Source organism: Meleagris gallopavo, chromosome 3, assembly GCF_000146605.3.
Source record: "Meleagris gallopavo isolate NT-WF06-2002-E0010 breed Aviagen turkey brand Nicholas breeding stock chromosome 3, Turkey_5.1, whole genome shotgun sequence".
NCBI classification, from domain to species: Eukaryota; Metazoa; Chordata; class Aves; order Galliformes; family Phasianidae; genus Meleagris; species Meleagris gallopavo.
In genome coordinates this window covers 9,246,685-9,258,948 of record NC_015013.2, presented here as the reverse complement: position 1 = coordinate 9,258,948, position 12,264 = coordinate 9,246,685, and the positions used below count along the sequence as shown (strand labels likewise).

Sequence of the window (12,264 nt, the reverse complement as noted above, 5' to 3'; positions counted from 1 at the left end):
TGCATGGGGACTCCCGTGGATAGATTACTGATATACAGGGCCTGTGCAGTTAAAATGGCACTTCTCCTATTAATTCCACGTGGAAAGTTACAAGAGAAATTCCCAAGTCTAAGGATGGAGCTGTGCGCTGCCTTTACCATTCAGTTCACATTTAATTTGAGAGAATTTCATCTTTGAAAGCACACTTCATGAAAGAGAGCTGTGAGTGCCGAGGTATGCATTACATTTCCTGCAGCACTCAGCAATTCTGCTGTGTTTTCAGCACTTTAACACTGAAACAATATTTTGTTACGAAGGTTAAAAATCCCCAATGTGAAATTTACAGTGGGAAAGTAATAGGAAAAGAGAGATGGCAAGATGACTGTCGGGCCCTTTGAGTGAACTGGATCACAGGACTTTTAGATTCAAGGGTAAGTGGGGACGTTATTCTATCTTGGAATACAAAAACACTGTTTTTATGTGAGGAAAAAGAAAGCTTGCTGGCAAAACGTGTCTGCCACACTTGAAGGTAGTTCTTTACATTGCTAAATGTATGCATTTTCACGCTTTGTGAACGTGAAGCTAGGCAAGTAAAAATGGTCAAGGAAAGGCAGGCTTATTTCTGGAGCACACATTACATGCAGCTGTTTGTACCCTCCCAGCTAAGACAGTACTTCTTTAACTGGAAGGAAAAACGTCATGACACAGCTAACTGACTCTGCTCCTGAAGTCTGTGCCAAAGCAGTCAGGGTGGTGCTACTTGTGGGGCTGCGTTTCCACTTTCTCATGGATCCATCCAGAGTGACTCTGATTTAAATAAAGACCATTGGGAAAGAAGGCCTATTCCCTCAGCCTGTGCTTTACTCAAACCTCCTGCTGAAGGCACTGAACTCTTGAAAAAGGTGGAGAACACAGGATGGTGGGGTGTGAAAGGGTCTGCCAAGGGTGTGTTTACACGTGGAAGTAGGCCAGGGATGTTCATGTGTGAATATGAGCTCCTTCCCTCGTCTGCTTCATCCACCTTTAAAAGGCGGATAAATCCAAGTGTTTCCTGAACTGTAGAGCTCTGCTTTAAAACAAACAAACAAAAAAGCTGGAGAGTTCCAAGTTGGCATTTGTCCCCATTTAGCTGAGTTACTCGGGTCCTTGTGAGAGCTGCACGTCAGGGCTGATATCTGCTGCAGAGCTGTCTCTTCCCCACTTGAGCAGCTGTGGTGCGTCAGCCTCGTATTCTGTTTTATGCTGATTCCTGAAAGCTATTGGTTCCTACAGAAAACTTTCAGAATTTGTTGAAATGGCTTTCCGACGTGCAAAAAATTTCCCTGAAACTTTTTGCAAAACTGTTTTCAGGATGGCTGGGGCAGCAGAGCGAATCACTTAGGGAAACACTATGAAAAGAAAAACCCTGAGTTATGCTGGTGATGTCCTTTAATCATTAATTCTTGAGAGGACCTTAAACTAGGGAAAACTGTGTGTAATTGCAGATGCTAAAGACACTTGGTGCTTTGATAGCACCTTTCTCAAAAGATTTTCTGTACAGAATGAGTTCCCTTATAATTATAGCCACGTGTTTTGTAGATGAGATCACTGAGGTGCAGAGACTCCACTCCAGACTATGTAGAACTCTGTGGCAAGGATAAAACCCAGGTTTCCTGAATAGCAGGTGTGTCTGAAGGTTCCTTCTCTTTGCTTGTTGCGGTGAAAAGTGAGTAAGGCTGAGGGTTGAGCACAGATGGGAGAAATAAACTGCAAGATGCAGCTTTTTATCTTTCAGCTCCCCAAATGCTCTTCACGCTTAAGGGTGTAACTGTTTTGTGACGGAACTTGCAGCAGAAGCTTGCAGCTAAACAAGGCTAATTTTAAGTCATCCTTCCTTATCTCTGTCATTTGTAGAGTAAGTTTTAGAAGGTGGCATTTTTATTTGATAGAAGAAGCTGTTAAGAGCTCTGTTGTTATCAACTTGCCTGGCCAGAATCAATTCATCATCGTAATCACCTGCCTCAGGACTCCTTTTTGGTTTGCTTTGTCTTTCTGGTTAACTAGATGTGTTACCTCAGCGCAGCTTTATAACATGCTTGCTGTTGATTTACTGTTACCTGAGGCTAGACAATTACTGCCTGACAGCAGTTCCTGAGCTTTGCCTGTAAAAAACCTGTATGGCAGCCAAACCACACATTTGCACACACACACACACAAAAAAACCCAACAACAGAAAAAAAACAACAGGAAAATGTGCACAGTAATGCATAGGATAGAAACTGGTGCTGGCCCTGCTTAGGGTGGTGTTTAGGACACAGTCTTATTGAGCTACAGTTGTGAGAAAGGAGAAGCCTTACACATGCAGTGAGTGTAAAGTAAAAGCCTTTCAACTTCTATAGCCCTGCCAAGACACACAGCTTGCTGACCAGCTGTTTCTGCTAATGGAAGAAAGCAGAGTGGCTCAATTACGCCGTGTGGGCATGTGTCACAAGTCTGAGGAAAAACTATTAATCCCTTTGGAAGTCCAAACAAAGTTTCCTTGAATCAAACGTTCAAGATTTCCCCTTTTCCTCAATACTAAGGAGTGTTCTTACAGATTCCTACAGGAGGAGGATCGGGGGAACAGGCTGTTACCTTGGACATAGGAGGCAAGTGCTAAAATGCTTCTCCTTGGTTAGATTTGCTTTCACAAAGGCATTAGCAGGAAGTTGCAGCAGCTGCTTTTGGTGAGCACAGCTGTAAACACAGCTTTGCAAGTTTAGGATGATAAAGAATGGAGTATTTTCTTCTTCACTTTTTGCTTCGCTCTTCTGTTACTAATAAACCTACAGTTCTTTCTTGTTTATCATCATTTCAGTTCCAATGGGCTCTTTTTAGTCTAAACCAGAGAATTCCAAGGGACTAGACAGATGTCTGCCTCTAATCAAAGCAGGACGCTGGAATGAGGTTTGCCATCCAACAAGCCTGCCACTACATACTGAGCACTGAGGCTTGGGGCTCATACACCAAATTAATTGACTCAGGATCAAAGCAATCCCATCCTGAGTAACAAACGTTAGCCTGCACTAAGCATGTTGATAGCTGCTCTGCTCAGGGTAAACTGCTTTATAAATATGCATTTAGTTTATTCTAGAGTGGTCAATTCACTCGCTTTTCTGTAGCACGCTTCTCATAGCTTGCAAAGAATTGAGTGAAACAAGTTGTAAGCCAAATAATTGGTCTTATTTTTCTACAGATAGTGACTTCAGGAAAATGCATATTCAGATTGCCTGAAAAGTTTCTAGGCATAAACTTAGAGAGAACAAGTGCATTAGCACCTCTGATTTTTCATTTCCACTAGAAGTCTGCATCACTGACATCTGTTTCAGTTCTGTGTATCTAGAGTTTTAGCATGCTCCACGTTGCACCCACGCTTATGCAGAATGTTGTAATAATTTTGGTGGAGCTAGAGAAACAGAGGGAACGTGAAGAGATTTTTGTATGCAGAGCGCACACAAACACATCCATTACACCATGTATGTGACCATGCCAGTGGTCACTTATACAGGGGTCATTTATATTTTCTAAAAGGAAAGTAGCTGGTCAGTACATAGCACTGCACGTGAGCTAGCATCCTGGGCTTCCCATCATACTCTGCACAGCTCTGCAGTATGGTGCACCTAGTGTGGCCTGAGATAGCTAGCTGAGGTGTCTCTGCACAGGACTGTGCTACTATATGCACACCAACACTAAAATGTGAACTCTCCTTTGAGTCAGCTGACTGTTTGCTGGCTGTCTGGTGACTGCTTTGGTGGGTGTCTAAATGCTAACGTGGATAGATAAACCACACTGCCCTGAGAAAGGTTTAACTGTATCTAGCCTACAGGGAAAGGGGAGAGATGTGGGTTTTCTTGGGTAACAATTGCTCCAACAAAAACGCCGCTTGCAGAAAGTGCAGTTTGCTCATCTTATTCTCCTGCATGTCCTACACAGCATAACTGTAGAAAAGCTGAGCAAACAAAACTCTCCTCTAACTTGATTTGGAATGATTTCACAGATTTTTTGCTCTTGCACAGGAGAAGGAAAACAGTCCATTTATTTTTATCAACGAAAATGAAATTATAACAAGGAAATAAAAGCATTAGAAGAACTCTTCCAACTGCCTGATAGACTGAGTTTAGGGGCTAAAAACAAACACAACAACCCAAAACAGACTGTCTTGCCAATATCAATCAGGAGTTGAAAATCTGAACTAGTCAACAAGTTGCTGACAGAGACATCCTCAGCTCATCTAACCTTAAACTCTGTAGGTAAAGAAGATGCTAATTGCCAGAGCTGCTTAGGTGGGAATGGAGGGACAGTAGGGCAACTTCTTTTTGGGTGGAAAGAGACTGGAAGGTTCCTCATACAGACACACCTTATCTAACACTTTCAGCCACCAACGCCCTGTTGCCACCTATGTAGGTGGTACTGTGTAACAGTTTGCCTGCAAAGGTAAAATGACGTAAATACAGGAGATGAGGAGAGAGTGAGATGGATAACAAGCACAAGGAAGGGGCTCAAGTACTGGAAGGTCTTTCCTATGCTCACTGAGCTTTCTGCTGTTCCAGCTACTGCGTAGCTGCTGCAGCTCCCACTTTTAGTCGAGAAATCTGCATAGATTTAGCTATAGATAAGCATCAGATTCATTTCTATAAACTTCAGGCTCATTACTAAAACATCTCTTGTTCACATCCTCATGCTCCTTCACTCTTCCAAGTATCTCGTCTCAGCAATCGTTGCTCTATCTTTGAAGTTTAGGTCCACTGGGACTTCTCCAGCAAGACAGTACATCATATTTAATTAAATAAAAATTACTGGGGCAGATGATGTTACTGTTCATTAACTTGTGGGAGAGTTAGTCTCATTGCAGCAGCTCTCTTTGAGTAGATGCAAGAGTGCCTTATGCCAGATGTGCTTCAGGCTTCTCAGAGAGCCTGTGAGGACATAGGATAACACACTTTCCTCACCTTCAGCAGCTGCATGCTTTACTGAGTTATGAAACAAGCAAGCCATTAAGAGCCAGGCCTTTTCCTCCCATAGCAGTAAAGTTACAAGCAGGGAGTGGGTAAGTAGTTCAATTTATTTATTTATCCTTCCTGTGTCTTAAGTCTGTAGCCTAATCACTGTACATTAACTACATCACTGGCAATCAGCACAAGCAACGCGCTTTGGAGCTATGACATGAAAGTAAATGCACTCACCTTGTTAGTCAGAGGTGGACCGTCAAGGCATCTCTGCGTGGAAGGTGGCACTTGGTAGATATCTTGCCCTGCTACACCGTGACCAGTGGGTATTTGGTAAATTCCCTGATTCATATGGGAGGGAGGCACCTGGTAGACAGGGTCCCGTGCTGAGGCATGTGAGCTTGGCACTTGATAGATCTTTTGTTGGTTGAAGGATTGATGTGTCAGTCCTGAATTGGACATATCTTGGCTGGAAGGACTGTCCTGTACCACTGGACCTATCAAAAGCTTCACGCGGTTGCCTGGAACAATGCCTTGCCGGCCATGGAGGGAGCACAGCCACCATCCTTCGAGGCCTTCAGTGTTCTGCTCTATCACGGTCAAAATGTCTCCCTTGCGGAAGGCCAACTCTTCTGCACATTCGGGGACATTATCGTAGAGAGCTCTTGCCATAAGATTCTGTGGAAAAAGAAGGAGGAGAAAAACAAATGAACAAACGTACCAGACACTCTCCAAAACTTTAAGCACGTTTTAGGTAGAGAGAAAAAAAGAACTGAATTTGACAAAGAAGCGTGCAGGAAACCAAAATAACAAGGAAAATGATGCAACCTAACACAGGATTCCTCCTTCCAAAGTTGGAGAAGTGAGATGCTGATGTATTAGCAACTCTGCCAATTACAAGTCCAGTAATACAACATCCAGTGGAAGCTCTTCAAATGGTTTCTTTCTTGATCTTGTCCTTTTCAGCAGAGCACTGCTCTCAGCTCTGAGTGGTTTTCTTGTTACTTGGGGCTTGCAGCCTCATTTCCCTCCATGGATTTCCCTATTAACGTGTATGATCCATGTATTGCTACAGCTAGCTAGTTGATATTTTAAGTCAAACTTGAGCGAGACTCCAGCTGATATAAACTGTGGATCACATGGTGAGGGGAAAAAACAGCCTAAAATACAGTAGAATCTACATCAACTTGTGGTTTGTGAGGTTCAGATGTCTTACTGAGAAGTGCCATGTCTTCTCATGGATTGAACTAGCTCCTTTCCTCTCTTGCTGCAGGCCTCTATGGTGTTTCAGTTCCAAATTATTAGCCAAGCTTAGGTATTCAGTGGAAAGTAGGCAGGCAGTACATGCTGACATTCTTGGATTCCTCACAAAGGCTGCGAACATTTCATTTCTTGGCTCTGGTGATGTTTCCAAATGTCTTGGCAGGAACTGTTCTATGCCTGCCTGCTTTTTGGTGAAGGCAGTCAGGAGAGACAGTTGTAAACTAATTGTAAGCACCTGAAAAAACACAGGGAGCCCCATATCTGGAGCGTTCCAGCAAAAGTATTTGGATGCAAGACACAAATCGAAATGGTGCTAATCCACTGTAAGATAGGATATGCAGCTGTCCTGAAAGTTTATCTATCGTAGGGACAGTGGCAAGTACAGGTCAGTGTTTTATCTATCATATTTATCCTCCCTCTTGGACACAACACTTTTATTTTCTTCTCCACTTGCTACATCTTTTCCTGCTGTTGAACAATAGTTTAATGATTCCCCATCATTTCTGTGTTTCATCCATTTGATGTTGCTCAGTTCAGTGTTTCTTAAGTGTAGCACACAGTTAAGCATACAACCAGGAGGTTGCACGATGGGGTGATTGGTGGGTGAAGAAAGGGAAGCTTGAGTATCACAAAAAAGGTAGATGAGTATGTTTTTCTCAAGACATGTGGTATTGAAACAGGGTGCATGAGATCAGTTTTTTCTTCTCTGACTGGGAGATCAGCTTTCAAACATATGAGAAACACTGGCTTTGCCTTTCATCAGCATCATTAAGGAGGTCAGTACAAATTAAGCTCTGGCTTGGACTCTGGCAGGACTGCCGTTCTGAGCTCAGCACTAAGAGCCACAATTCTGAGCGAAGTCTGCTCTGCTCATCAATCAACAACACTGAGAAATACGCGTAGAGAAAAAGCACAAAGCAATTTTGCCCATGCCTTGGCAGAACTGTAAAACTCTTCCTTAGCATGGTTAAAAACAGTCGTCTCGCTCTTGCTCTCTTGCTGGGCTGAATGTGCTGCTCAGCTGAGCTTTTCAACAAGGAAAAGCTCCTGTCTAGTCTGGATATTCAAGTTAATCTCTCATCTTCCTACATTTCTTTTGAATGCATCTTTCACACAAGAAATCTACTAAGATGACTGGCCGTGTAACTGACCACTTACACAGGGCTTTTACAGAGAATGGTGTTTAAAGGAGGATGAAAGACACAGCGGGTCCACAAAATGAGCAGGCTGAACTTACGATAAATGCTTGTTCTCCTATACTTTGTTGGTTTAGGGTATTTAAAAAGCCCGATTAGCTTCTACATCACAGCAGTTCTCAGAACAAAGAATGGAATAGTGGTACAATTAGAGCAGATGGAAGTTCCCATGTGAATTTTTTTTTCCAGTTGCTCATTATCTCTGTCCCAGTGACCTTCTGACCACTTGGCATACAGCATGTTAATACTTTCTGGATGCGTTTCAAGAACTTTGCTGCAAATAGCTTCAGATGCTTGTTGTCAAAATTAACTTGGGCACCAGCATGTGAATTATACTAACTGGTTGCTGTTTGTTTCACAGCAATTTTCCCAAAGCCTTTTGAATGGCTCATGGTCATGTCACCAGCATCAGTCACTGATGGAGCAGTAAAGTAGGCTAAATATTTCTCCATGTAAGCATTGGGACCAAAAACAACACTGCTGCTTCCTTGCCAATTACATAGTGCTCGTGCTAAGCAAACCTCCTGTGCTGAGTACTTCCCTGACTCCATTCTTCCTTCACACGGTTTCTCAATACGAGCTGCAGAAACAGTGTCACAAATGTTCTCATTAGTCAGCATAGTTGGCCTTCAGGAATAAGAAAGCAACACAAAACAGTCACCACAGAAGGTCATCAGGAAAGCTTCTGAAAACCACAAAGCTAACGTTAACCTGCTGTGGCAATCGAGCTGGTGGTCTCTGCTCCTCTATATGCAGAAAGAAGTTTCAATCAAAGACTCTCCTCAACACTTGCAGGCTTTATCTGCCCACTGATTTGACAGGCTTGATTAACTTTGGGATACTGCAGGCATCTGGTCACATCTCACTGCATACCGTTTGGCTCAGACACTACAGAAGGTGTCTTAGTTTCAGCTGGAACTTAATTGTTTCCTTCGAAGTGTCTGCTATGATGCTACAATTTTGGTTCTGGGAGAAAAATAATGTTGATAGCACAGTGATGTTTATAGTTTCTGCAAAGCAGTGCTGTACAGAGCCAAGGCCATTCTCAGCAAATGGCCCGCGAAGCTGAAAGGTTGAAGGTTAGGACAGCTGACTTAAACTGGCCAAAGAGATAATCCATGCCATCTGACATTATGCAAAAGGAGTTCTGAAGGGGGTGGGAGCTCATCTTCTCTCTTCTACTGCTAGGGGAGTTAGCTGGGCACTGGTCAGGGGGTGGTAACCAATTGCTTGTGCATCACTTGTTATATACATTCATCTATAATGTACACACACACATATATAGTCATGTCTATTATGCTTTTCCCTTTCTCTGTCTTACTGAATAGTTACAAATATCTGGAATTATCCGGACTTGCCCTTAGAGGCCTGGTTCTATTGCTCATTTATCTGTGAAGCACCAAATAAGCACTAACACATAAGATGACAACGCAAAGGCACAGCAGAGATCCTTTTGCATGACCAGCCATTTCCTAAAGAAATTGGCAACCAAGAAAGGGCTGATGAGAATCCTGTCCTGGAGCTTGTTTACGCAAATGGAAAATTGCACAAAAATCCCTTTATATTTCCAATATAAAAAGAAAAAGAAAAAAAAAGAAAAAAAGGAGGATGTCAGATACAGAGCTACAGATTCAAGTTCTGTAATTTCAAGGGTGAAATGATCTGATCCTAGATAAGGATAACCTAGGCTGTGCCACAGAAATCAGCCAAGCTTCATAAAATGAACTGAAGAGCTGTGACAGCCTTCTTCTAGGAAGATGAAGGATAGTCCATCCCTTGGTCCATCTAAATAAATGCTATGTGCAGTTGTGCTCTCTTTGAAAACTGAAAGCACCTGTGGTCTAAATACAGTTTTGTTCCCCTGAGCCTTGTGTCACAGAAGCCACACTTCAGTTAATGACAGCTTTGACTTTCGTTGACTGGAAAGATTCAGTTTGACTTTTGAATCCTCGTGTCTTGTTAGTAATGCTGCAATGTTTGAAAGCCTAAGCCAAGGTCAAGCTCCCTCTGTGTTAACATTCTGTACAGACAAAACGGACAGATTTTTTAAAATTCTATCTCTAGGTCCATTAGTTGGACCAAAAACCAATATAAGCCTATAGATCTGTTAGATGAGCCCTGGAAAGGATCCTCTCTCCCAAACTTGCAGGAATCAATGGCTAACATGCCCACAGCTGAATAAAAACACATGAAAATACCCTGAAGAATACGATCTGCTTTGGCTAGCCTTTCCTGCAGCCAAGGGGACTGACAGAACTCTGTTCTTTGCGGTCTGAAGGATGAAAAAGCTGCTTGTTAATGAGGCTGAGCAGCAGAAGAGGGAACGGCTAAAGAGAGCGGTGGAAACATCTACACTTTCTCTTAGAGTAAACACAGCCAGTGACGTGGGTAACAAGAACGTGTGAGGTGCACGCAGCCGTGGAAGTAAACATGGGAATAATAAATGACACGCCATGAGATTAAACACAATGGTCTCCTTAAGCCTGAGGGCTGCGGTGCCAAGCTCCTCGCACAGGGCTGCCTCAGCCAGCACTGCCATCAATGAGCACTCATTCATGGGAGAGGTTCAACCGACCGTGAGCTCAAAGAAGTTCAGTCGCTTCCCTCTGAGGTGCAATCTGAGGACGTTCCATACAGGGTTGTGTGTTCTGACTTCTACTCTGATGGTTGGTTGTTTTTTTTTCCTTTCTTTAAGTATTGCTTCTTAGCAAATGCTTCCAAATGGAGTCTCTTTTACGTTAGGATAGCTTAGGAAAAGGAAGGAAGAGAACAACAAAAGAAGGAAAGCTGGGAGAGACGCCCTGAAGGAGCGACTACGCACAAACCAGTGTCTTTGTCTTGGTTGAATCAGTCTGAATTCACCGTCACAGAGTATTTTTGTACAGATTCTCATCTCCTTTTGGTTTTCGTTATCCCTTGCTTCTGCTTTAAGTTTCTTTAAAGTGAATCATAGCTATTAAAGCATTTATATACCCTTCTATGGTTGCAGGCCTAACAGTAATGATCTGCCCTTGAGAATGAATGCTCTAAACATCCAATAAAGACTTACATTCTAAGAGAAACCACTTGACTACGAGCAGTACTGGTGGAAGAGAGTGAAGTTCATGCTCTATTGCACCTTCACATAGAAGAGCTTCACTGCAAGAGCCACTGCGCAGCTTAACATTGGTGCTTTTAAGCTCCTGTCTCCCTTCCTACTTCTTGTCTCTGCCCCCAAAATAAAGAATCTGCTGTTCTATGGTAGCAAGGAAAGAACCTGTTGATGCATGGTAGGTTACAGGTCTAGGTGCAGTAAGCAACTTTTCACAATGGCTATTTAATACAAGTTGAGGTAGGGCAGAATAAGCCACTCTGCCTTGGAAAATGTCTTTTGCTGGTCTCCTCGAATGGGGAACAAGGCAGAGACAACAGCATTTACATGGGAAATGGACTGCAAAATGGTCCCTTGCTGCTTGCTGGTAGCAGCCCACAGGCTGGTAACAGCTGATTGCCAGCAGCAAGCTGGCTGCAGGTACTTACGTTTTATCTTAAGTCAATAGTTACACCACCAAGGAAGCAGGAAATGCTACCACAACTTGTACGAAACAGCTTGCTGCAGCACCAGGGTGTTGCTGTTACCACAGTTACAGGCAGGCAAGCAGAAGGGCTTTGAGAACCCCTAGCATCCAGTTCAGACTGTGGCTCTGAACTTCAAGAACTGAGCTTCCTTGGCTCACAGCTAAGGACCAAAGAGGGAGCCTGGTTGCAGATGCTCAGCGTCATAACGTTTCAGACAAATGCCACAGTTGCACTTTTTAGACTCTCTCTTGCTTTTTTCCTCCAAAGAAAACAAGCTTGCTTTTAGGGCAGACACTTTTCTGGTTAAGTGTTACTAGCCAAAATAATTATGAGTCCTGTTGGCTGGAAATTAAGGCAGTTTTCCATGTACAGATTTGGAAGATTGACTTTACAGCTAATGAGAGAGCAAGCTAGGAGGCAACAGCCTGAGCAGAGCCCTAATAAGGACTGTTCTTCCACCCTGAATATACTCGTGGTCTGGTCCTATGCATTTCTGGAACAGAGGCTGCCAGTCATGCTAGAGTATGCCAAGCTGTCTGGAAGTTGTGATGTGGAAAATCTTGGGTCTGCAGAAGGGAAAGGCAAGTGTCTTATTTCAGAGATCCACTGAGCTGTCCCAGCTCCTCTGTCTGGCCTGAGTGGCCTGAACTGCAGAGTTTGCTCCCGGCTGCTTTTGGTAGTGCGATCAGTTATGCAGTAATGCTAAAAAGTGGGAATGTCCCCTCCTTAATAGTTCACAGTGGGTAAACCAAAGAGGGTTTGATACCTGTCAGACGCTGGCTATACACAGTCAGTTTATGCAGGCACAGTACTCCAGCCAGGAGGGGTAGCAGGCAGCTAGGTCTCGGACACTTCATGCTGCCCCTCAAAACGCTGAGGTAGTCCATCAGTTTTTCCAAGATAGGGATTCAAATGTTAAGTAAATACATGAGAGACCTAGAGCTCGCAGCTCCAAGGACATTTTTGTTTCACCATAGCTATTCCATTTTAAGCAAATTGGAGACATTGGTGTGCGCAGGTTTTTGCAGGCAGTCAGCAAAGTACTTTGCAAAACTTTGCTTCTCTGGGCAACTCATTCTAGTGCCTCATCACCTTCTGAATGAAGAGTTTCTTCGTAACATCTAACCTAAATCTCCTCCCTTTTTGTTTAAAACTATTCTCCCTCTTGTCCTATCACTATCAGACAACATAAGAAGCCTCCCCCCCTCCTGATTATAAGTTCTCCTCAAGTTTTAGAAGGCCACAATGAGGTTTTCCCAGAGACTTCTCTACTCCAAGCTGAACAAGCCCAGTTCCCTCAACCT

General features: G+C 43.4%; 1 protein-coding gene across 2 annotated transcripts in view; it reads right to left on the bottom strand.

The window, feature by feature from the left end:
* The window catches only part of NEDD9 (neural precursor cell expressed, developmentally down-regulated 9), an 89,889-nt gene that overhangs the window by 14,725 nt on the left and 62,900 nt on the right, over window positions 1-12,264 (bottom strand). For both annotated transcript variants that reach the window (XM_010708351.3, XM_003204746.4), the window contains one exon: window positions 5,181-5,621. In XM_010708351.3, the coding sequence (XP_010706653.1) occupies window positions 5,181-5,621 (441 nt within the window). The remainder of the gene's footprint in view (window positions 1-5,180; window positions 5,622-12,264) is intronic.